Source organism: Carcharodon carcharias, chromosome X (assembly GCF_017639515.1).
Source record: "Carcharodon carcharias isolate sCarCar2 chromosome X, sCarCar2.pri, whole genome shotgun sequence".
NCBI classification, from domain to species: domain Eukaryota; kingdom Metazoa; phylum Chordata; class Chondrichthyes; order Lamniformes; family Lamnidae; genus Carcharodon; species Carcharodon carcharias.
This window is the reverse complement of record NC_054507.1, coordinates 9,081,904-9,108,695: the sequence shown is the minus strand read 5'-3', so window position 1 is coordinate 9,108,695 and position 26,792 is coordinate 9,081,904. Positions and strand designations below refer to the sequence as shown.

Here is a 26,792-nt window from a genome sequence, read left to right as displayed (position 1 = left end):
GTTATACAGTGACAGACCTGTCTCCTCCAGTACTGTACCCCAGTGTTATACATTGACAGAACTGTCCCCACCAGTACTGTACCTCAGTGTTATACAGTGACAGACCCGACACCACCAGAATTGTGCCCCAGTTTTATTCAGTGACAAACCTGTCCCCACCAGCACTGTACCCCAATGTGATACAGTGATAGACCCATCCCCACCAGTACTGTACCCCAGTGTTATACACTGACAGACCTGACCCCACCAGTACTGTATCCCAGTGTTACACAGTGACAGACCTGTCCACACCTGCACTGGACCCCAGTGTTACACAGTGACAGACGTTCCACACCTGCACTGTCCCCCACTGTGATACAGTGACAGATCCGTCCCCACCAGTACTGTACCCCAGTGTTATACAGAGACTGACCCATCCCCACCAGTACTGTACCCCAGTGTTATACAGTGACAGACCCATCCCCACCAGTACTGTACCCCAGTGTTATAGAGTGACAGACCAGTCCCCACCAGTACTGTACCCCAGTGTTATACAGTGACAGACCAGTCCCCACCAGTATTGTACCCCAGTGTTGTACAGTGACAGATCTGTCCCCACCAGTACTGTACCCCAGTGTTATACAATGACAGACCCATCCCCACCAGTACTGTACCCCAGTATTATACAGTGACAGACCCGTCCCTACCAGTACTGTACCCTAGCATTCTACAGTGATAGACCTGTCCCCAGCAAAATTGTATCCCAGTGTTATACAGTGACAGACCAGCCCTCACCAGTACTGTACAACAGTGTTGTACAGGGACAGACCTGTCCCCGCCAGTACTGTACCCCAGATTTGTACAGTGACAGACCTGTCCCCAGCAATACTATATCCCAGTGTTATACAGTGACAATCCTGTCCCCAAGAGAACAGAACCCCAGTGTTATACAGTGACAGACCAGCCCCCACCAATACTGTACACCAGTATTATACAGTGACAGACCTGTTCCCTTCAGTACTGTACCCCAACATTACATAGTGTAATATAGTGACAGACCCTTTGCCACCAGTACTGTACCCCAGTATTATACAGTTACAGCCTTACCCCATCAGTACTGTATCCCAGTGTTATACAGTGACAGACTGATCCCCACCAACACTGTAACCCAGTGTTATACAGGAACAGACCCGTCCCCACCAGTATTGTAGCCCAGTGTTATACAGTGACAGACTTGTCCCCACCAGTACTGTACCCCAGTGTTATACAGTGACAGACACATCCCCACCAGTACTGTATCCCAGTGTTATACAGTGACAGAACTGTCACCACCAGTACTGTACCCCAGTGTTATACAGTGACAGACCTGTCACCATCAGTACTGTACCCCAGTGTTATGCAGCACAGTACCCCAGTGTTATACAGTGACAGACCCATCCCCACCAGTACTGTACCGCAGTGTTATAGAGTGACAGACCTGTCCCCACCAGTACTGTACCCCAGTGTTATACAGTGACAGACCTGTCCCCACCAGTACTGTACCCCGGTGTTATACACTGACAGACCCGTCCTCACCAGTACTGTACCCAAGTGATGTACATCAACAGACCTGTCCCCACCAGCACTGTACCAGAGTGCGATACATAAACAGACCTGCCCCTCCTGCACTGGACCCCAGTGTTATACAGTGACAGACCTGTCCCTACCAGTACTGTATCCCAATGTTATACAGTGACAGACCCGTCCCCACCAGTACTGTACCCCAGTGTTATACAGTGACAGACCCATCCCCACCAGTTCTGTACCCCAGTGTTATACAGAGACAGACCTGTCCACACCAGTACTGTACCCCAGTGATATACAATGACACACCCGTCCCCACCAGTACTGTACCCCAGTGTTATACAGTGACAGACCTGTCCCCACCAGTACTGTACCCAAGTGTTATACGGTGACAGACCCGTCCCCACCAGTACTGTACCCCAGTGTTATACAGTGACAGCCCTGTCCCCACCAGTACGGTACCCCAGTGTTATACAGTGACAGTCCCGTCCCCACCAGTACTGTACCCCAGTGTTTTCCAGTGACAGACCCATCCCCACCTCTACCGTACCCCAGTGTTATACAGTGACAGACTTGTCCCCACCAGTACTGTACCACAGTGTTATACAGTGACAGACCCATCCCCACCAGTACTGTACCCCAGTGTTGTACAGTGACAGACCCGTCCCCACCAGTACTGCACCCCAGTGTTTTACAGTGACAGACCTGTCCACACCAGTACTGTACCCCAGTGTTATACACTGACAGACCCGTCCCCACCAATACTGTACCCAGTGTTATACAGTGACAGACCCGTCCCCACCAGTTCTGTACCCCAGTGTTTAACAGTGACAGACCTGTCCCCACCAGTACTGTACCCCAGTGTTATACAGTGACAGACCCGTCCCCACCAGTTCTGTACCCCAGTGTTTTACAGTGACAGACATGTCCCCACCAGTACTGTACCCCAGTGTTATACACTGACAGACCCGTCCCCACCAGTACTGTACCCCAATGTTATACAGAGACAGACCCATCCCCACCAGTACTGTACCCCAGTGTTATACACTGACAGACCCATCCCCACCGGTACTGTACCCCAGTGTTATACACTGACAGACCCATCCCCACCAGTACTGTACCACAGTGTTATCCAGTGACAGACTCATCCCCTCCAGTACTGTACCCCAGTGTTATACAGTGACAGACCCGTCCCCACCAGTACTGTACCCCAGTGTTATACAGTGACAGACCCACCCCCACCAGTACTGTACCCCAGTGTTATACAGTGACAGCTATGTCCGAACCAGTACTGTACCCCAGTGTTATACAATGACAGACCCATCCCCACCAGTACTGTACCCCAGTGTTATACAGTGACAGACCCGTCCCCACCAGTACTGTACCCCAGTGTTATACAGTGACAGACCCATCCCCACCAGTACTGTACACCAGTGTTATACAGAGACAGACCCATCCCCACTATTATTGCACCCCAGTGTTATACAGTGACAGACCTGTTCCCACCAGTACTGTACCCCAGTGTTATACAGAGACAGAACCATCCCCACTATTATTGCACCCCAGTGTTATACAGTGACAGATCTGTTCCCACCTTTCCTGTACCCAGTATTATACGGTAACAGACTTGCCCCTACTGGTACTGTATCTCAGTGTTATACAGATTAAAATCCCGCAGTCATATTCCTGATTTGAAAGGACACAATGGCGATCTTGTTCTGGAGTGGATTTCTAACAGTTCATTTGGAATCAGGATGAATAGTTACAGGTTTCACTGACTTTTCGGTAGTAGCTCTGCATTCGTGCAGGCATTGGGAACCTGCTACGTGCTGAAACTGTGGCATAAAGCTGCATCACCATTCTGCGCCCGCCAGTGGTTAGTACAGGATACACGCTGTCGTGCCAAATATTTTTACTGTTGTGATGTGTTTTACTGATCTTGCATTTCTGTCGCTGACCCATGTGTGGTGCTTTATCGTTATGTATGTCTTTCCTGTAGGCAGCCCCTGAGGACAGCAGTAAGTACACATTTTCCGTGAGATTTGAATCATAAGCTTCTGATTCTGACAGATGTGTCCAAATTAACCATGCATGCGATGTCAAAGGAACTCCTTTGTCTGGACATGCACAATTAATTTGGGGCAGCCATAGCTAAGTAGTGATGCAGACACTGTAAAATAGTTTTTAAGAGATTGCTGTAGATTGCCCTCGATTCTTGCATGCTGTTAATTGGTTGTAGGGGCACTGATGATCATTTGGTGAGTACTTTCTGCTGTGCTGGAGAACACTGCTTTTTGAATCATTTTGAAATATGCCTCTTGTATTACAAGCTCCCTGTTTGTCCTCACTGCCACTTTCATGTTAATCAGCAGCCTGTTTAATGTTCCCATGCTGATGCGGACTGAACTTGAAGGAAGTCTTGCAGCCAATGCACTCTGTCCCATTCACCAGCAATTCCATTTCAGACTTTTAACTGCATAATTCACTGGGCAGGAGGAGAAAAGCAATTGCAATTTCAGCTATTCTATTAGTATTGTTTCAAATGACTTTGGACTAAATTTGTTTTGCGCATTTCAGTCCAGAGCCACTTGTCCCATCAAACGGAGATCTGGTAAGAAAATTTCCAGTATTATCCTGTTAACTTGTAGTGCGCACTGCTCACCGCCATCAACTTCAGCAGGATATTTGCCTCACAGCTGAACCCGATCCCACTCTTGTGCCTCACCCTCACACGTGCGCACACACAGAAACAGACACATGCATAACAGATACACGCGCACACGCACAGACGCACCCAGGAACAGTCACGCAGACACACATACACAGAGCCAGGAATTTGTCAACAGCATGTTATTCCCGATACCCTAACTGGAACTGAGCACCACTTGTGCTTTCCCTCTTTTTGCCTCTCCCCACACCGTTATAATTAAAATTCGAAGTGCCAGCGGTGTGCATGCAAAACACATTCGAGTTAGCAGCGAGGGAAGCTTTCATTGGTGAAACCTGCTGACAGTGCTGCATCTATGCACAGTCGATTAAAAAGAGCCTCCTGTTCAAACAGGGAGGCTGTGTATCATTGCCAGAACGCTCCACTGATTGAGAGGGCTATATTCTTTGGAGAGGTGAGTGACCACTTAAGTGTACCAGCCCCATGGCTCAGTGACACCTCCCTGCATGTTCTAACCCAGGTTGTCAGGGAAAGACAGGAGGTGCTCATTCTTGGAAGATGACAGAGGAAGTGAGTAACTATGGGGGCCATGCGCTGAACCTGGGTCCAGTGCAGGAAACAGGTTGATCTGTAATGGGTAAACGCCAGTGTCTCATCTTCAATAAAAGCCACTCGTGTGGTCGTCAATAACATATATCAGCTATGCCAGAAGAGTGAATGTGTGGTCAGCCTTAGTGCCACATGACAATTGAGGTCAAAGTGTGTGGAAGTTTGCTTTTCATGTGCACTTGGACACAAGGTCGGAATAACAGGACAGTATGTGCGATGAGGATGGGTGTAGGCAAGGAGGTTAGGTGTTATTTGACATGTCACCAACTCGGCACTTTGTCACGCAGGACAAGCAGACCCAGGGAGAGGAGGCACACAGGAGGAGGAGCTCCTGACCTGAGGCTCCTCAAAGCCGCTGAGGGTGAGGCTATGGGGATTGATCGTGAGGAGGGAGGACGATCGCTGGCAAATGGGCGAGGCTGGACCAACCAGGGGTAAGGAGGACGACGCAAGCATCTAGCTGGTGGCAAATGGGTGCACAGGGTGGGGGCGAGGAAACGGGGAATGGTCAAACGGTGAGGATTCTTCATCGGAATCTTTTTGTTCTCCATGACAGGTCATCACAATCCAAGGACCAGGCTGCAGCCAAGACAGGAGCCTGAAGGCTCCACCTCTGGGGGGCGAAGCCACCAGTGCCCCAGAGGATGCACCACCATCTGCCTCAGCATCCACCTCTGCCAGCACAATTACACCCATGCGGTCCATGGAAGGTTCTTGTGTGGATTTGGGAGCGCAGCCTAGTGACCGAGCCCCAGCAGCCGAGGGAGGCTGTGACAGTCGGGACCCCAGACGATCGGAGGACTGCTGGGGACCAGCCCCCTGCTGATGATGGGCCTCTGGGTCAAGGCCTGCTGGACTTGCAGCAGAGGTTGGGGGGGGGGGGAAATGTGGCAGAGACGTCAGGGACTCTGCATAGCTTTGCCTGGGGTATGGAGGAGTCCGTGCTAGCCACGAGTACTGCCACATCCCAAGCGCGTAGCTTCATCCACGGAGAGAATGGCAGCTGCCATGGAGTGCCAGGCTGAGCATTCGATCCATTATGTATTCTGACCTGCATTCCATCGCTCCAGCTATGGGCTCAGTGCAGCAGTGGCTAGATGAGGGGGGAACGACGAGACACCTGGACCTCCCTTCAGGAGCTCCTTCCCCTGACGGAGAGAGAGGGAGGTGCCACTGGGCACCCAGATGGAGGAGGGGCACATGCCAGCTGCCCCAGGGCCTTCATCCCAGGACAGCCACAGGGCTAGCCGCCCCTCCACCACTGACCCCAACACCTTCAGCAGCTGAGACTGAGGGGGAGGCCCCTGCACCAGTGCAGGATACCACCACCACCATCCCCCCCCCCCCCCCCCCCACCCTCCAGTATGCTGGAGCCCTCAAGGCCCCAAGCCTCCAGAGGATGCCCGCCCCAGTCATCTGGGGCAATTAGGCATGATACGGAGTAGACTGCCTCCTCTTCAGCTGCTAGTTGCACCCAGACGTAGTGGTCGAGAAAGAAAATTGAAAAAATATGAGTACTAACGTGCCATGGGTGATTTTTTTCCACTTCATTTTGAATTGATTAAAAAAATGCACAATATAATTTGTTTTCTGTAATCATTGAGAACTGTTAGGGGCCTGTCATAGTATCAGACATAACAGTCAAGGCCCATCTCATGTTTCTCACATTGTGATGGCTAAAGAGGAGATAGGGACACAGACATTCCTGAATGAAATGTGTTGCATTTTTGTGCATTCTTTATTGATTATTCATGTGAATTGTTATTTCTTTGATGATCATTCTGTGGAATATGGATCTAAATGCAAGAACAGCCTGTGCACTCTGGAGGATATTGGCCCATTTAACTCTCAGCAGCTACAAATGAGACAGGTGAAGTTGTATTCAAAGCACTTGAGTGATGGCGTTGGATCAGAATAACTGGGCAAGGCAGCATGTTACATGGATGTCCACATACCCCTGAGATGTCCTTGGTACCAGCACTCGCGAGCGAGCGTGTGAGACAAAGTTCCGCTCCCCATTCTATTCTAGATGGTAGTGGACGCAGGGTTAAGAGTTAACCCAGCAAGGGAGGATGGCAGGGCTAGTCCTGCACCCCAAGAAGGTGCTGGAGGTCTGGCGATGGAGCAATGGTCATGCAGAAGTGTCAGTGTTGTGCGAGGCTTGTGTAGAGCAGGTTAGTTCTGGCATCCCTTGCACATCTCTCCATGGACCTGGTACCCATGAAAGGTTCATTTTGCTTTACGGCTGCCAACAAATCACCATCATCTGAGGAGGGCTGATCCTCCTCCCACTTTTCCCCTTGCAACATCTGTCTGTCTTGCAGCACTGGGTTGATACAGTGCACAGCAGACCGCTCAAGGCAGTGGAAGCCCATGTTAAGAAGTTCAGTGGTGTGCTTGATGGTGGATGCCTGAGCTTGATTATAGTGCTCCTCTGCCTCACTCTGGGGATGCCTCACTGGAGGCGTCAGTCACATACACAAAGGCTAGCTAGCCTGTGAAACCGAGGATCCATCCAGCAACCTGGGCTGGGACTTCAAAAAGAACTGAGTTGCACAAGTATGGGTGGTGACAGCTCCCTGGGAGACAAACTCAGACCTGCATTGTTCTTCTCTTGTGCTCACACACCAGCTATACATTCATGGAGTGAAACCCTTTAGGATTTACAGGTGCAGCTGGCTGGTCCCAGGGAGCTTTTATGGCCAAATGAGGGCAGTTAGTTACACTCGAGGAAAGCCAGCGATGACACTGTGTGGCTGACCTTGCAGCCTGGCTGCCATCGTCTGTGGTGAAGTGGATAATGTAACCGGCGCCTCCTTTATGCACCAGTGTATGGCAGCCTGTGAGATGCCACATATGTCACCCATCACTGGCACAGAAATTGAGCGCCGCAGTAACCTTGAGGGCCACTGGCATGGGGTTCCCACCAAGTCCACGTGGATGCATGTCTTGATGAGCAGTCTGATAGATCTCAGTGGCTATTCCCTGGGGCATCCTCAGACATCTCCGGCATCGCCTCTCTGACATCTGGAGGCAGTATGCTCTTGTCCTCTGGATGTGTTGACAAGCCAGTGCCCATCTTCACCGATGCTTTCCCTGCATGTCTGCATCTGCACCAAGCCTCCCTCTTTGGTGCTGCCCACTGTTGGCCTTGTGGCCTCTTTAGTTGAATAGCTAGAGCTCTACTTTGTCACCTTCTCTCCTCCTGCTCCAAAATCAGGTGAATGAGACCGATGGAAATGGCAGTAATCGCACTGCGTGAAGAGGACAGATATGCAACGTGAGAGCATGCTTGTCCATGGCTCTCATCCATTTACCTAACTGTTAGGGACTCCCTTTAATTGACCAACTCCACCCACCCAAAATGACCTTCCTCCCACTTCAAACCGATCAGAAAAGCTGCACTTCAAAACAGACATTAAAATTAAGGCGTGTGTTACATTCCAATCCTGATCCTGCACCTTTTACCCTCCCCCTGTCACCCTGATGCTTGGCCCCATCACCCTTGATCCATAACCTTTCCTCTCCCCTCTGACACCCTTGAAACTCTCCACCCCACCCCCTCCCCCACCTCCGTTATACTATTGCCGTTTCCCTGCATGTGCTATTTCTCCAACTTTGCCCGTGACCATCCCAATGACCCTGAACCCTCCTGCATGCTTTGGATCGCTCCCTTCACCCACCCAATGAGACATCCCAATACCTGACCCTGACTCTGGACCTGCCCCAATAGCGAGGACAATTTCTCCCTTTGACTGTGACAGCTCCCTCCACCACCCAGCAACCCCAATTCGACCCTCAGAACCCCATCATTGACAGCACTGACACCACCCTTTAGGCCCTTCATCCATCTTTTAATCCCTGCCTTGGCCCACCCACCCCATTACAGAACCAACACACCCAGGACACTAGGTCCTTCCCACCACCACACCTCCCTGCACCCAAACATCACCCTCTGTCCACTCTCCCTTCCCTCCACCTCACCTCCCTGCACCCAAACATCACCCTCTGTCCACTCTCCCTTCCCTCCACCTCACCTCCCTGCACCCAAACATCACCCTCTGTCCACCCTCCCTTCCCTCCACCATACCTCCCTGCACCCAAACATCACCCTCTGTCCACTCTCCCTTCCCTCCACCTCACCTCCCTGCACCCAAACATCACCCTCTGTCCACTCTCCCTTCCCTCCACCTCATCTCCCTGCACCCAAACATCACCCTCTGTCCACCCTCTCTTCCCTCCACACCTCCCTGCACCCAAACATCACCCTCTGTCCACCCTCCCTTCCCTCCACCATACCTCCCTGCACCCAAACATCACCCTCTATCCACCCTCCCTTCCCTCCACCATACCTCCCTGCACCCAAACATCACCCTCTGTCCACTCTCCCTTCCCTCCACCACACCTTCCTGCACCCAAACATCACCCTCTGTCCACCCTCCCTTCCCTCCACACCTCCCTGCACCCAAACATCACCCTCTGTCCACTCTCCCCTCCACCTCATCTCCCTGCACCCAAACATCACCCTCTGTCCACTCTCCCTTCCCTCCACCTCACCTCCCTGCACCCAAACATCACCCTCTGTCCACTCTCCCTTCCCTCCACCTCACCTCCCTGCACCCAAACATCACCCTCTGTCCACTCTCCCTTCCCTCCACCTCACCTCCCTGCACCCAAACATCACCCTCTGTCCACCCTCCCTTCCCTCCACCATACCTCCCTGCACCCAAACATCACCCTCTGTCCACCCTCTCTTCCCTCCACCTCACCTCCCTGCACCCAAACATCACCCTCTGTCCACCCTCCCTTCCCTCCACCGCACGTCCCTCTACCTAATCACCAAACTGTCCACACCCACCACCTTGTATCACAGAGTTCAACCTGGAATCCTGCTTACCTTAGCCACAACTGCACAGAGCCGACTGGTGCACCCCACCTTCAAACAATCATGAACCAGGTGGTACAAGATTCTCATGCACCGCTGACTTCATCCCAAGGGTAGAACTTTATTAAAACTGTTTCACGTTAATGAGTATTCATGGCATGTACATGTATTACAAGTAGAAACCCACCACAGTCCAGAGTGAGGCTCGACACGCCACTGACTATATCGCTCCATCTCAACCCACCATCAGGAAATCGAAATTTGGCATCCCACCTAACCAAGCACACGCACACCAAGATGCGTATGCACAGACCTGTGCACGTGCTTGCACACAGAAATGGGCACACGTACAGACATGTGCACATGCCGACACTGAGCGCTCACACAGGCACGTGCACACACCTGACCTGCACAGACATGGATGCACACACACACACACACACAGACACACAAAGACATGCCAGCATGTCAGTGCATGTGAACTGACACACAGGCACATACATACACAGACACATGCAAGCACACAAAGACATTGGCACACAAAGGAACCCGTGCGCACCCACTGATGGTCCTTTCCTACACTGTAGGGGCACAGTATCCTCCCAAGAGTGGGCAAGTCACTGTCTGCTGCTCTTATTAATTATATTAAGAGGTTAAACATGCTCGTTAAGATGAGATTCTGGGAAGTGGAAGAGATTCTCACCTTAAGTCTCTGCTGCAGCCAGTCTGACATCATCTATCATTTCCCACACTAACTATCCTGCAGCCTCTCAGGCGGGTTGTTGATTTGCGACATTTGGGGCAGTGTTGGTCTGTGCCCGCTGGGAACCGGATGGGAACCGATTCCATGTGCGACTCTCACGGAAAAGACGTTCACCCCATCAGACTGCAATTTGACCCCAGGCCCGAGCAAGGCAAAAACACTCAGCCCCCACTAATTATGTCAAACCCTTTGGTTTTCAGGGAGCATCCTGAGAGAGGCGCTGTTTAGCATGAAGTGACGGGCACCATGTACTTTATGGGTAGGGGGAGTAGGTTCCACGACTCATTATGGAAACTGTATCCTTTGCCAAACTTGGCCTGAAGCCCTCTCCAGCATGTTCCAGGCACAGGATCCATTTGTTTCACCAGCACCTTTATCAGACTAACTGTACAATGTCTGATGGGACAAGCCAAGCCCTTTGAGGCTGATTCCAAGTACTGCCTTATTGATGTTGAGGTTAGCCCAATCTGTTGGGATATGATTCCACAGGTACTTGCACTGCCGAGATGGAAGCCAGACAGCAAACCATTCAACTAGGGGATGCATCACTGCCCAGGTTGCTCCTGACCTCAACCCGTACACTTTCCAGCAAAGATCACTGGATAGCGATCAGGGGCAGGAACCCTGATTGATTCACCACAGCCTCCACACACCACCCCCCCCCACCCCGCCCCTCCTCCTCATCCCAGCGACACTGAGGCCAGTAGTAGTACCCTCACTTCCTGGTCTGGATGGGGTCAGCTAACTCAGCACAGGTCAGGGAAGGACATTGGGGTTGTCTGCTCAATGTGGCTCAGTACCACACCAATTGATACATTTACCCACTGAACTGAGTTAAGTTGTAGCAATTTGAACCACACCCTGAAACTTCAGGTGAAGCAACTATCTACACAACCAACTAATTTTCCCTCTATTCTCTCTCCTCTTACACTTAGACTGGCTTTGCAACACCTATGGAACTCTCTCTGCTGAATGACATGGACAATCACACATGATTCCCGCAGTGATCTCGAGCTGATGGTGTTAGAAGATTACGAGGAATCCCTTTCTATGCGGTTGTTATTACATAGGACATCCCGAGATGAAATTCACTACTGAAGCACTCTGTGGGCAGAGAATCTGCTTTCAAATATCAAAAACAATCGACATTTCTTGTTTAATTGCTGGCAGAGAACGTACATTTTGAGTGCCATTAATCAACCATGTAACAGACTGATTTACACGACAGTGACCTGTGCAATATGGGAAATAGTCCAGCATTTATTGGAGGGATGGGAAAGGAGGCTTATAGTTTTTCAGTTCCATGGCGGGAATATCCACAGGGATAGGCCTGGAATTTCAAGCGTCAAAGCCTTGCAAATGTTGCTAAATGTACACAGTGCCATTCTGGAGCTTTATAAAGAGGTTTTGCTGTGTACTGTCAGAGGGACACAGATTAATGTATATGTAGTGCTACATTTATTTTTATCTATGGGAACATGGGGGGGTTCTGTAAAGGTCTGGGGTTTTCAAGCAAGTAGTAGCCCAAACATGGTGAGGGATGTGTTCACCCTTCCCGAGGGTTTCTGAACCAGTGACCACAGGTTGGGGTGGGCAGTGTGTGTGTGTGTGTGTGTGTGTGTGTGTGTGTGTGTGTGTGGAGGGGCGAGGGGAGGGGTGCAGGTTGTGATGCAAGTCGGGCATATGGGAGAAATGGCATTTCAATTTATGTCATGCAAATCATTAATAAAATAAAAGCAAATTACTGCGGATGCTGGAAATCCAAAATAAAAACAGAAAATGCTGGACAAACTCAGCAGGTCTGGCAGCATCTGTGGAGAGAGAAACAGAGTTAATGTTTCGAGTCCAATATGACTCTTCAACAGAGCTCATGCAAATCATTTCTCCGTCAACATCTAACTGCATAGTGCAATCTGACCATCCCTGTTAAATCCCCAGTGAAATATTGGGCAAGCTAATTCAACATTGCTCAGAACACAGTGTGAGCTCGCCTCTCGCCCTCAGCACACTCACTGTTCCCAATCCATCTATGCCTCCGTCCACAGACTACTTGGCATGGCCATCCTTTGCTGTTCCCTCTTTGTTTGCTCTCCAGGGAGTGAGAAACAGGGAATGAAGTCCAGAGGCAGGCAATCCCACTGTCCAGACAGTGAACACAAGGAATCTATCAAATCAACAAGGTCAATAGCTCCAATAGACTGTGGCTGAGCTCATCCTGCCAAAGATATTAACCCTTTCTCCTCACCTGACAACATCCAATTTACCCCTCGACTAGGTTTATCCCCACCATGAAGTCCACATGTGCCTATTTTTACTTCCAATATGTAATGCCATGCACATGCTCACTAACTTCATTTTCCACCAAACATCAAGGCGTGTATACCGAGACTGCAATTCCAGCTCATTCTTGTGCATCAGGAGGAAGAACTCTGGGAGTGAACCCCTGGGGCAGCCACCTGTGTCCCTGCCCCCACTCCCCCAACATTGCTATCCTTACAAATACCTCGTTCCTTCCCTTTAGCTTACTCAAGTCCATGTCATAACCTTCCTACACTCAAACCTTATCGTGTGTTGGTCAATATTATCAAATGCCGTTTGGAATTAAAGGGACAATTTATCACAGGGATTTCCTTCTTCAATTTGGGAGGTAACCCAAAAGTGATCGCCAATTTTTCATAAATGATCTAGCCCTTCTGAAGCTGTCATAATTATCATTCATCACTCTACTAGTGGATCTGTTGTATAAGACACTGGTTAGGCCTCATCTGGAGTACTGCGTCCAGTTTTGGGCACCACATTTGAGGGAGGATGTGAAGGCATTGGAGAGAGTACAGAGGAGATTCACAAGGATGATTCCCGGGATAAAGAACTGTAGCGATGAAGATAGATTGGAGAGGTTGGGACTGTTTTCCTTGGAGAAAAGAAGGCTGAGAGAAGACTTGATGGAGGTATTCAAGATCCTGAGGGGTGTGGATAGGGTAAATAGTGAGAAACTGTTCCCACTCAAGAGAACATCAAGAACTAGAGGGCACGGATTCAGAACAATTGGAAAAAGGAATAAATGTGATGTGAGGAAAACATTTTTAACCCAGAGGGTGGTTGGAGTCTGGAACAAACTTCCTGAAAGGGTGGTGGAGGTAGGTTCGATCGGGGTATTCAAAAGGGGAATTGGTTTGCTCCCTAAAAATAGAGAGATTGTGCAAGGTTATGGGGATAAGGCAGGGGAGTGGGATAGGTAGAATGCTCATTCAGAGAACTGGTGCAGACTCGATGGGCCGAATGGTCTCCTTCTACACTGTAAAGATACTGAGACTCTCCAATGTGTCTGTAGCTCCTGTTGGAATTTTCCTATTTACTTTTTCGCCCCCCCTACATTAGAGGTCTGTACTTGACTTGCCAACAAGCCCACATTCTGTTTTTGAAGGGTGCTCTTTATTTTCCAGTTGGCAGGCTATGACTTGTGGGGTGCAACGAGGATCAGTGCTGGGGCCTCAGCTATTTACAATATTAGTGACTTAGAGACAGAGAGTAATGTATCCGTGGGGCTGTATCTTCCAGTTGGCGAGCGAGGGCAGTGCCCGCTCACTGGCATGTAAAATGACGCAGGGGTGGCATCAGGCAGGCGTCCTGACATCACCCCACGTCATTCACATTCTCAGGTCAGCGGGCACGCACCCGAGTCAGCTGTGCAACCGCCGACCTGTCAATAGCCTATTGAGGCCATTAAAAAGGTAACTGAAATCATTAATTGACCTGCCCGTCCAACCTTAGCCTCAGGGAGATCAGTGCGCTCTGTTGTGCGCATGCGTGAAAGAGCACAATCCCGGCTGAGGGAATTCCCCCCCCCCACCATCACGCTGGGCGGGCCTCAATGTTGCGGCGGGGGCGGGGGGGAGAGATGTTGCCCCAAGTTTGATGACACAAAGCCAGGTGGGGATGGGAATTATCAGGAAGACACAAAGGGGCTGCAAAGAGGTATAGACAGGTTAATTGAGTGGGCAACAAGGTGGCAGATAGAGTTCTGATGGAAGGTCATCAGCCTGAAATGTTAACTGTTTCTCTCTCCACCGAAGCAGGCAGAAAAGTGGAGTTGATTAGTCAAGGTCATATTGAATGGGGGAACAGGCTTGACAGGGAATATGGTGTACTCTTGCTCCTACTTCCTATGTTCTCAACAGATCCATCAGTGCTGGTGTCCCCCGCTTATATCAAATATCCCTGAGGCTTCCAATGTGAGGGATTTCAGTGCACGCTCGCGACCAATCACTCCGTGGTACAGCATTCCTGGGAGTGGCCCACAGAAGGAGATTGGTTGGGTTACAGTTCTGGTAGGTAGCTACTCTGCACCCAGTTGCTGCACTGTAATGTGATGTGCTCACTTTTCAATATCAGCCGGTGGTATTCCATTTGCGGATACTTTTTAGATCAAGGCAGCAAGTCAGTCTTCAGGAAAGATAAGTACCAAGAATCTGATTAAGGATCTACCATCCACTCTGATGAAGCAAAGCATTGGTTGGTCACCTGAGGATACCCGGCTTCTATTATATCTGGCCGTTGCTTGGTAGCAATTGATGTATCCAAGTGTCTAATTGAGACACTTTAATACTGGTGATCAGCTAGTCAGCACATTCGGTAAATCACAGAATCACACAGTGCAGAAGAGGCCCTTCGGCCCATCGAGTCTGCACCGACACGTGAGAAAAACCTGACCTACCTACCTAATCCCATTTACCAGCACTTGGCCCACAGCCTTGAATGTTATGATGTGCCAAGTGCTCATCCAGGTACTTTTTAAAGGATGTGAGGCAACCCGCCTTCACCACCCTCCCTAATCCCTTTGTATTCACATTGACTGAAGTTATCTAGGCAGTGGATCGAGGCAACAATTTCTCTATTGCGGCTCTCTACCCAACTATAGCACCTCTGGCACCAAGGCATTAAGGGGTGAATGGGTTCCCATGCTCCATTTAGGCAAACAGTTCCAAACCTAGAACCCACTTAAAGCACTCACCCAGTTTCCAAAGAGGCAGCAGTGAGTCGGAGTAATTGGATGTCTTTCAGACCACTGGGATGTGGGTTGTGGTTTTAATTATTCTGTATACATCACCAAAAACTGACAGATGAAATGTGATCGCTCAGTGGATAAATACAGGTTCACAGGTCTACGAAAGCATGCGCATGCTTGAAGCTACCCGAGATGGTTCACTGATACTTGTCCCAATGCTGTGGTATTGAGCATTAGAGGGCTGGAAAAACATAAGCTCAATGCACTGTTTGTGTTGATCTCATCCATGGCAATAATTGGGCCTCTGCAATTGGCATTGCCAATCCTGAGTTAATAGAGTGGCCAGGCTTCCTGCTCCCAGTTAGTATCCAGAATACAATCAGGAAGTAGAGTGTATGAGGGGCATTGGGTGAAGACAGATCATTCTGGGCTGCTATGCCCACCAGTGAATAACAGCTTCCACTTATAAAGCACCTTATAATAAAATAGGCCAAAGTGCTTCACAGAAGCATTATCAAAAAAATTGCCACTTCTCTCCTTTTACCTTGATCCACCAGGCCAAACTCTTCCCCCCACAAGGTGCCACCCTGCCCTAGTCCTGAACTTGCTTCTTCTAGTTTCTCTCCCCTCATGCCTTCTCAGAGCTCATCTTTTCCAGGAGACTCTTGCTGCACTCTCGACCCTATTCCCATTAAACTGTTGGCCTCACAACTTCCCTTCCTGTCCCCACATTAGCCGGTATTAATGGTGCTCTCTCTTCAGCTGTTGATCCTCTCTCCTTTAAATCTGCCATAATCACCCCTGTCCTCAAAAAAAAACCCCTTGATACCTCAATCTTTGCAAACTACTGCCTCATCTTCAACCTCCCCTTCCTTTCTAAAGTTCTTAAACATGTTGTCACCTCCCAAATCCATTCCCATCTTTCCCCGAACTCCATGTTTGAATCCCTCCAATCAGGTTTCGGCCCCTGATACTGAAACAGTCTCTTATCAAAGTCACAAATGACATCCTGTGTGACTGTGACACAGGTAAACTTTCCCTTCTCGACCTGTCTGCAGCCTTTGACATGGTTTGACCACACCATCCTCCTCCAACACCTCTCCACTGTCGTCCAGCTGGGTGGGACCTGCTCTCACCTGGTTCCATTCTTATCGATCTAATCGGAGCCAGAGAATCACTGGAAATGGCTTCTCTTCCTGCTCCTGCACCGTTACCTCTGGTGTCCCCCAAGGATCTATCCTTGGCCCCCTCCTATTTCTCATCTACACGCTGCCCCTCAGCGACACCATCCGAAAGCACAGTGTTAGTTTTCACATGTACACTGAGGACACCCAGCTCTAACTCACCCCCACCTCTCTCAACTCCTCCACTGTTATTAAATTATCAGACTGCTTATCCGACATCCAGTCCTGGATGAACAGAAATTTCCTCCAATGTATTGGGAAGACTGAAACCATTGTTTTCAGTCCCCACCAGAAACTCCATGCCCTGGTGACTAACTCCATCCCTCTCTCTGGTAACAGTCTAAGTTTAAACCCAACTGTTCGCAACCTTGGAGTTATATTTGAGCTAGAGATGAACTTCAGGTGACATAACCACACCATCACTGAGCTGAGTGCCTTCTTCCACCTTTATACTATTGCCCAACTCTGTCCCTGCCTTCGTTCATCTCTGATTGAAGGTCTCATCTATGCCTTCCTTACCTGTTGGCTATTAGAACACGCTTCTGGCCAGCCTCCCATATTCCAAACCCAAGCTCATCCAAAACTCTGTTACCTGTCCTAATATCTCTATGTGGCTCGGCATCAAATTTTTACAATTATCAGACAAAATCTGACACAAGCTACATGAGGAGATATTAGGACAAATGACCAAATGTTTAGTCAAAGTAATTGGTTTGCAAGAGTGTGTCTTAAGAGTGCAGAGAGGGAGAGAGAGCGAGAGAGAGAGAGATGGAGAGTTAGAGGGGGAATTCCAGAGCTTGAGGCCTCTGCAGCTGAAGACTAATGATGGAATGAGTGTGGGGTGATGAATGAATGAGAGTTAATGCATAGGCAACAGAGTTTTGGATGACTTCAGGTTTCTGAAGGGTGGAAGGTGGGAGGCCGGTCAAGGGACCATTGGAATAGTCGAGTCTATCAGTAACAAAGGCATGAATGAGGGTTTCAGCAGATGAGCTAAGGTAAGGGTGGAGTTGGGACACGTGAATTGTCAGTGGACACTCGGGACACTCAAAGACCAGCCGCTGTTACAAGGTCACATTTCCAGAAGAGGCAGAAAATTGACCGGAGAGGGGAAAGCTACAGCTGTGACACAAATATACAGGGCAGAAAGATGCTGCACTGCAACTGACTGTCAGCAGGAAGTACAGTGTGGGGGATGCATTACTCACATCTCCAAGCAGTGACAGCAGGGGGGTTTCTGGAATGCCAGCGCAGAGAGGTTCGACAAAGGAGTTATGTGGCTGTGAGCAGAACCAGAGTCAGAACAAAAGAGCCCTGCAGCCACTCAAACTGCACATTCCCCACAAAATAATCCTAGACAATGTTTTGTGCATCTCACAGGAGTTGGGAAGAAAGCGTGCAGGGTTGTGTAGCACAGGAAGAAAGCTTTATTAAAAACTTCAAGTTAATGAAAACAAATTGCACTGTCCACACCAAGCCTCAATGTGAGGCATATAACATGCTTCTAAAATCCATTACAGACCAGTTAAATAAGTCAAGTCATGCTCCCAAGCCTGACAACTGTCCAAGATGACCCTCGCTTTTGCAGGGAGGGGTCACTTTTCTTGCCGAGGCTTCCTGATGTGATCATTGTACATAGAGTAGACAACACCTGGAAAAGATTGAAAATTCAGCGTTACCAGGCTACCGCAATGGAATTTCTGTGTTTCTTTTTCAGCATCAGGGTTTTGGTTGCTGAATTGTAACCAGGGAATGGTCAGGGGTCTTCCCATTGATCTCGGTGTGTGGGAACTGGGAAGGGGGAGGAGATCAGCAAGGGGACCAGCTCAGGGATTGCTGCTGGAAAGTAGAGAGAAGGGGTGGGGGGGGGGGGGGTGGGGGGGTGGGATTGAGCTTGTGTGAGATGTCCTGACATGGTTAAAAAGCCAACTGACAACTCACATGAAAAATGGGCAAAGTGTCAGGGTGGCCAATATCCGTGAAATCATAGCCAGCGAGGAGTCAGGAGAGAAGAGGAGACGCTCACTTAGCCCAACTTTACAAAATGGAGGACAGATGGGAAAGGGCAGGAGGAAGAGAGTGCTGCCAAACTTAATGAAGTGGAAACCCACTGAACTGTAAACATGCAAGACGCTTTGATGCAACAGCAATTTTGAACAATTAACAGTTGCTCTGAACCGTATGATTCAGCTGGACATTGTTCAGTAGCTCAGTCACCCAGCCTCTAACTCATGCTCACAGTTAATCACTGCTACTTGCAGGACTGAAATCCGATTTCCACCAGAGCCGATGGGCTCTACTACTGACTCTGTGGGAGTTGACACTGTGCTATGATTAACCTCTGTCGCTGGGATAGGGAGGGGGAGGTTGACCAGAGGTCCACCTCATTACTGAAGCCAGTTTGTGAGGATGCTGGGTGAAGATGAGAGTGGCTCTGGGAGAGAAGTGCTTCATAATCAAGCAGCCTGTTACTGACTGACTGACTGTCTCATTATATCATGCAAATTGTTCAAGAGGTATTTCCATCAACACATGAGTTTGCATGCATCAGGAAAAGAACAGAAACACAGGATAACGGGAACAGCCAAGGACTGGAAATCCAACTGCCAATGAAAGAGATGAAGAATTTTGGAAAAAGTTAATAGATACGGATCCAAACCCACCCCTCCTCCAGACCTTGTATGCTCCGATTCCCCCCCCACCACCAACCCCCCCCAAACTGTCCACAGCGTGAAGAGCTGCTTAAGGAGCAGCTGCCTTGACATCTCACAATAAAAGTAAAAAGACAGGAGAGGAAGGGAAGAAATAGGATGTAAGCACTGTCAAACATTTGAGAATTTGAAGCAAAGGGTGGCTGATCAGCCACTGATGACAGTCTAGCCGCAGCTCGCTTCTCTACTTCCTCAGCTAGCTAATACAGTGATCCTGTATTCTAAATCAGAAGCAGATCACAGAGAAAGATCCTGCACAAGGACCTGTATTTAATGCCGAGGTCCGCTTCCTGTAGACAATTTAAAATCATTGTTTCAGAAAGAAGGTGTGGATTGAATGAAAAAAATTTCCCAGAAATCTCTCACTCCTGAAGTATTACTAAAGTTGCAAAATTCTTCCCCTTGGAATATTGGTGAAGGGTGTTTGCTGATGGCTTGGGAAATGATTTAAATGAGGGTTTGTCTCTTACCCAGTGTTATTGCTCCCACCAGAAAGCCCTGTGCAGCCACCCTCATGTGGATCAGATGCACTGACATCTTCTGCTTTGTTCGGCGCAGCTGGTGAAAGCCCAATGCCACGATAGCAAGACAGCCCGCAATACCTGAGTGAAATAAAACCACTGCAAATTATCACGTAGGCACATACCCAGTGCCAACACCGCCCCCCAACTCCCCCAACATTCAGCACACACATACTACCCCCCCCTCCACAGATTCCCCCATCCATGTCACAGCCAACGACACAGGGAGGAACTGGAGTGAATTCCTGTAGTCAAGACTTTAATGATCTCGGGATGAAGTTGAAAAGCAGGACCTCAAAGATAGTAGTAACCTCTGGATTACTAAGCAGTCACACACTGGTAGGAACAGGGGAGTATGGCAGGTTACTGCATGGTGAAAGATGTGGTGCAGCAAGATGGCCTTCAGATTCCTGGGACATTGCTTAAGTTATACAGGGCATTGGTGAGACCACATCCCAAATACTGTGTGCAGTTTTGGTCTTTTTATTTAAGAATGGATGTAAATGTGTTGGGGGTGGTTCAGATGAGGTTTGCTAGATTGACATCTGGAATGAGTGGGTTATCTTATGAGAAAAGGTTGGACAGACTGGGCTTGTTTCCACTGGAGTTTAGAAGTGTGAGGGACGATTTGATTGAAGTATATAAGATCCTGAACGGTCTTGACAAGGTGGACATGGAAAGGATGTTTCCTCTTGTGGGAGAGTCCAGAACTAGGGGGCACTGTTTTAAAATTAGGGGTCGCCCTTTCAGGACAGAGATGAGGAGAATTTTTTCCTCTGAGAGTTGTGTGACTTTGGAACTCTCTGCCTCAGAAGGTGGTGGAGGCGGGGTCATTGAATATTTTTAAGGCAGAAGTAGATAGATTCTTGTTAGGCAATGGAATCGAAGGTTATCGGGGGTGGATGGGAAAGTGGAAATCGAAACACAAACAGATCAGCCATGGAGCAGGCTCAAGGGGCTGAATGGCCTACTCATATTCCTATTTCTTATGTTCTTACGGTTCAAAACGGGGGAGGGTTGGGTGCTAAATATTCCTGCATACAAGGTATTTGGGAAGGAAAGAAAGGAGGAGGGAAAATAGAGAATGTTCTTGGCGAGCCAAAGCCAGAATCTATCTGGTTGAAGTTGAGAAACAATGAAGGAAAAAGGAGCTGTTACACTACTCACTGTATTTTATATGTCACCAATTAATGGGAAGGAGATGGAGGAGCAATTTGCAAGGAAATCACTGAGAGGTGCATGAACTAGACAGTGGTGAGAAACTATGGCGTAGTAATAATGGGGAACATTAACTACCCGAATATTGAATCGAGCGCTGATTGTGTTAAGGGCAGAGAGAAGGGGAATTTCTGGAGCGCATTCCGGAGAATTTTCTTGATGAACATGTTTCTTGTCCAGTGAGGAAGGGGGGATTGTGGGTTTGGTAGTGAGTCAAGTGGAGGATGTGGGAAGCCTCTCAGGAAACATGATCAGTGTCATAAGGCTTAGGTTAGTTATGAAGAGCAATAAACAATCGACAATAAAAATACTGAATGGGAGGAGGATTTATGTCAGTGAATTGAGAAGGGATCCGGCCTGGATAAATGGGAATTAAAGGCTGGCAGATGACCCTGTAATGGAGCAACAGACGGTCTTTAAAGGGGAGATGGTTCACAATCTAGGTCCATTCCAATGAGAGGGAAAGGGAGGATAAACAAAGGCCCAACTCCCTAGATGATGAAAGAGTTAGAGTAGGAGGAAGCAGAAAAAGGGCAAATAGCAGGTTAATAACACATAAGAGAATCAGGCTGAATATAAAACGTACTGAAAAGTGAAAAAGGAAGAAAGAGGGGAAAAGAGACAGTACAAGAATAGATTGGTGGCTGACATAAAAGAGAATTCAAAGGCCTTCTAAAGGCATCTTAACCGTGAAAGGGTTTTCAGAGGAAGTTGGAGCTATTCAGGGACCAAAATGGAGATTTACTGAGGGAGGCAGGAGGCATGTTTGAGGTAACAAAATGGAGATTTACTGAGGGAGACCTTTGCGTCAGTGTATACCCAGGAAGGGGACTTTACCACAGTTAATGAGGAGGTTGCTGATGCTGGATAAGATACAAATAGATAAAGGGGTGATACCAGAAATGCTTATGGTAGTTAAAGGGGATAAATGACCTAGTCCGGATTGAATGCATCCTAGGTTGTCAAGGAAAGTAGAGTTATAAATTACAGATGTACAGGTCACACTCTTCCAATCCTCCTTAGATACACAGGTAGTGCCAGAGGGCTGGAGAATTGCAAATGTTCAGAAAAAAAGGGGGAGAAGGATCAACCTATCAGGTACAGCCCAGTCAGTGGTGGGAAATCTTTAAGAAACAGTAATCAGGAAGAAATTTAACAGCTACTTGTATAAGCGTGGGTTAATTAAGGAAATCCAGTACAGGTCTGTTAAGAGTAAATCATGTTTGAATGATTTAATTAGGTTTTTTGATGAAGTCACAAAGAGGGTAGATGAGGGCAATGCAGTCGATGTTATGTATATGGGCTTTTAAAAGACTTTTGATGAAGTACCACATATTAGGCTTGTGAGCGAAGTTGAACACCATGAGATAACAGGGGCAGTAGTAGCATGATGCAAAATTGGCTAAGGGACAGGTTAACGAGGCTTGTGTTTTATTGCCTCTTTTAACATTGCATTACCACTAGGGTCAAGCAAGGCTGTGTGAAGGCTCTCATACTATTTACAATCTACCTCACAGTGGCTGTTCACCTCAAAGATCAACTGCCCTCTGGTATCAGCATTAAAAACCGTCTAAATGGAAAACTCTAACCTCAGTCGTCTCCATGCCAAAGCTAAACTGACCATCATAGACATACATCTTCCAGCGCAAAGAGTTGTTTACGACAGAGTATCCCAGACTGGCACATTCCTGACAGACGCACTAAAGCTTGGGGCAGCTATGCAAATATGCAGTGGGGAAAGGCCAGTGTCGAAGACCATTAAGCCATAGTACACCGAAGAGCTGGTAACACTGCAGAACCCCTTGGGCTGTATGCCTGACATTGAATGTATCACAGAATCACAATGCAGAAGAGGCCCTTCGGCCCATCGAGTCTGCACCGACATGTGAGAAACACCTGACCTACCTACCTAATCCCATTTACCAGCACTTGGCCCATAGCCTTGTACGTTGTGAATATCATGTCAATTGCAATTGTACTGAGGTACCTCAGAGTGCAACATGCTGTATGGGGGAAAACACTGAATATTATTGCACTTGCTGTAATGACCAATTTGAATTCACTTTTAGATGTGTTATGAATAGAGCACATTTTTAAGAATAAAATATAGGATCTTGGGCTTTATAAGTAAATAGGGAGGCATAGACCACAAAGGCCAGGAGGTTAAGCTATTCCTCTGCTGGACACAGATTGGACCCTAGCTGAAAAATTCTGGGCACTTTAGGTAAGATGGAAAGACTTTGGAGAGGGTAAAAAAACATTTACTAGGATGGTTCCAGAGATAAGGGAGGGGCGCACCCGGGAATGACAGGACCACCGGAGAGTCACACCTCTCAGGCCCATTAGCCTTACCTCAATAATTAGAAAACAAAGCAGGTATGGCCCATTTCAAATCTGACACAGTCTGTTCCAATGGCCATGATGAATGTGAAGTATGATATTCCTCGTGGGAACTGAATAAATTCATTTGAATACTAAATGAGGCCCATGCCTGCCAGTTGCACTTCTACCTTAAACTCATCCAAACGTCCCTCATAAATTTCTTCTGCATGCTGGACATATACAGCAGCTGACAGAATCACTGACTGTACACTACCAGACAGAGTGAATCATCCCCTTGTACCCACGACGTACTATACATGTATAGGAGCTGTAACTGAGAGACACACACCAGCATGAGATAGTACCGCCGGAGAGTGTGCTAAACAACTACTTTACGACCCAGGCAGACGCATACCAAATGGAATAAATGGCGATTCCTTCGACTTTCTGAGAAGCTTGGAACTTTCACCATCATCCCGAGATGAGGACCAAGGATTATTCGATGATGACATGACTTCCTGAGAACAAATATCAGATGAATAAAAATCGAGAAAATGCTGAACGAGAAAACAAACTTGATGCACTGTAGCACACAGACGTAGAGAAAAGGGGGGGCATTGTCCTTATTTACTTCACAGACCAGGTACAATCATGGGCTCCCATCTGAGGGAGCGAATCATTAGAGAAAGTCCAAGCGGCTGGCTAGCTGCACTGCATAGATCATAGTCACATGGCCAGCAGCACAGGTCAAAGCAACTCTGGATCTTGAAAGCCTTCAGGTTGGAGCAGGAAGGGAAGGCCCCATCTCCAGGGATGCAGCAGGATTTTCAGTCTGGCCCTTTAGACAGCCGTCTCTGAAAGCTGCAGCATATGTACAATATAATCAGTTAAACAAGAGGTACTAAAGTGCATCCAAGGATTGCTCTTGTGGTCCAAAGGATAGTTAAACAGGATGGTGCCTTTCCAGTCTCGAACCAGTGATATTCTGCTCAGCAGTGCTGCTGATAGCATCTGAACAAGGGTTCATTTTCTGCAGTTACAAGTTGGTCAAAATGGCTTTCAGATTCCGACATCCTGTGACCTTTGGAGATTAACTGATTTAAATTGTTATTAGGGAGCATCAAAGGATATGGATTAAAGGTGATTATGCAGAGTTAAGAATCAAATCAAGCAAAATATATTGGAATGGTGGAACAGTTCAAGGAGTTAAATTACCTACTCCTGTGCCTATGAAGGAGGAGATGGGAAGCTGGAAGCCTGATCCCAGGTGAGTGCTGTAGCCAACTACTCTGCATCTTTTTCATGACCCACTCCTTCACTCACTGGACCTTGTGTAGCACAGCAGCGAAATGACATCTCCACCCCATGACAGAGACTTGGGGTCCAAGTTGAAGGGATGTGGAAACACTTCTAGAAGATGCATTATTATTCAAACTTGTCCTGCAGAGCACCTGACACATCCAGCCTGTATGTTTTAAACAGCAAGTTAGAGGGACTGCACTGGCTAATACAAGGAGCACAAGTCAGCAGGAGTAGGTCGTTTTTTTTTCTGATGTTAAGCTCAAATTCCTAAAGTTGAATTTTGAAGGAAAAATCTACATGAAACTGTAATGGAGGATATGGCAGAGGGCAACAGAGACTCACATACAAAGAGATATATAGAGAAAGGGAAAAAAATGTTTCACTTCATCCAAAATTGATTTTTTTCACACAACTATGAACAAAATGTAGTAAAAGCTAGAAAAACTCAGCCGGTCTGGCAGTGTCTGTAAAGAGAGAAACAAGGTTAAGGTTGAGTCCAATATTGACCCTCCTAGCTCCAAAGAGTCATACTAGACTCAAAACGTTAATTCTGTTTCTCTCTCCACAGATACTGCCAGACCTGCTGAGCTTCTGTAGGACAGTTTTCTTTCAGATTTCCAGCATCTGTGGTCTTTTGATTTTATGAACAAAATGTATTTGGGTCATATGGAAAGAAAGTGAAACGAAGAACTAAATAGGTTGAATAAAGCTGAGGGGGCTCCTCTGGTCTCTTGACAGCCACAGCTGGGCGAGGAAGAAGAGGGGAGTGAGTGAATAAAATAGGAATAAAGAGGTGAGGCACAAGTAGGTCAAAGAGGGGCAAGTGGGGGAGTGAATGGAAGAGAAGGTAATGGGCTTGATATATATATCATTAATATAACAGACAATGAAAATCATAACATATATCAGAGGCCCGGATCATACATTATGAGATAGGAGCTGAAAGTTGCGCACCTTAACGGCTCCAGCAGCTGAGAGGCTGTGCTCCACCTGTGCCACTTGCAGCTGATGCCCCGGCTCCGCCTCTTGTATTCTCCCCGCCAGGCCCGGCCTGCTCCATCAACTCAAGCTGCATCATCACCCGTCCGCTCATTGGCGAGATCACAAATAGCTTGCAATCCCATTGGCTGCTTAAACGCGTGACGTCACTGGAGCCCTAAAACTGACCGCAGTGCGCAGACACCAGACCGCACTTCCCAAGAAATATCTTCGTCCCATTGAGCATCAATAATGCAGCACAAACATCCTCCCTCCCTCCTCCCTACCTACTCACTCCCTCCTCACTCCCTCCTACCTACCTACTCACTCCCTCCTAACTCCCTCCTCCCTACCTACTCACTCCCTCCTCACTCGCTCCTCAGTCACTCCTCACACCCTCCTCCCTACCACCTCACTCCCTCCTCCCTACCTAATCACTCCCTCCTCATTCCCTCCTCCCTACCTACTCACTCCCTCCTCCCTACCTACTCACTCGCTCCACACTCCCTCCACGCTACCTACTCACTCCCTCCTCACTCCCTCCTACCTACCTCCTCACTCCCTCCTCACTCCCTACTCACTCCCTACTCCCTACTCACTCCTTCCTCACTCCCACCTCCCTACCTACGCACTCCTTCCTCACTCCCTACCTCCTTACTCCCTCCTCCCTATCTACTCAATCCCTCCTCACTCCCTCCTTACCTACTCACTCCCTCCTCACTCCCTCCTCACTCCCTCCTCCCTACCTACTCATTCCCTCCTCACTCCCTCCTCACTCCGTCCTCCCTACCTACTCACTCCCTCCTCACTCCCTCACTGCTTCCTTCCTCCCTACTCACTCCTTCCTCATTCCCTCACTCCCTCCTCACCCACTCCTCCCTACCTACTCACTCCCTCCTCACACCCTCCTCACTCCCTCCTCCCTCCCTACTCACTCGCTCCTCCCTCCCTACTCACTCCTTCCTCACTCCTTCCTCACTCCTTCCTCACTCCCTCCTCACTCCCTCCACACTCCCTCCACACTCCCTCCACACTCCCTCCACACTCCCTCCTCACTCCCTCCTCACCCAATCCTCCCTACCTA

At 48.5% G+C, this 26,792-nt stretch overlaps 2 protein-coding genes across 5 annotated transcripts in view; one reads left to right on the top strand and one right to left on the bottom strand.

The window, feature by feature from the left end:
- Positions 1-11,910, top strand: part of LOC121273335 (natural resistance-associated macrophage protein 2-like) — a 194,980-nt gene extending 183,070 nt beyond the window's left edge. For 3 of the 4 annotated variants that reach the window (XM_041180485.1, XM_041180483.1, XM_041180486.1), the window contains exon 17: positions 11,403-11,910. In XM_041180485.1, the coding sequence (XP_041036419.1) occupies positions 11,403-11,462 (60 nt within the window). In that variant the 3' untranslated portion in view covers positions 11,463-11,910. Of the gene's footprint in view, positions 1-3,541; positions 3,561-11,402 lie in introns of all 4 variants that reach the window. The other variant, XM_041180484.1, reaches the window with a different exon arrangement.
- A 6,341-nt stretch (positions 11,911-18,251) lies between these two features.
- On the bottom strand, positions 18,252-23,942 carry LOC121273320 (HIG1 domain family member 1C-like). The gene is made up of 3 exons (XM_041180455.1): positions 23,844-23,942; positions 19,838-19,969; positions 18,252-18,307 (listed from the first exon to the last, which is right to left on the bottom strand). The coding sequence occupies exons 1-3, from the start codon at positions 23,938-23,940 to the stop codon at positions 18,252-18,254; spliced, it is 285 nt and encodes a 94-aa protein (XP_041036389.1). The 5' UTR covers positions 23,941-23,942.
- Between the last annotated feature and the right edge of the window lie 2,850 nt (positions 23,943-26,792).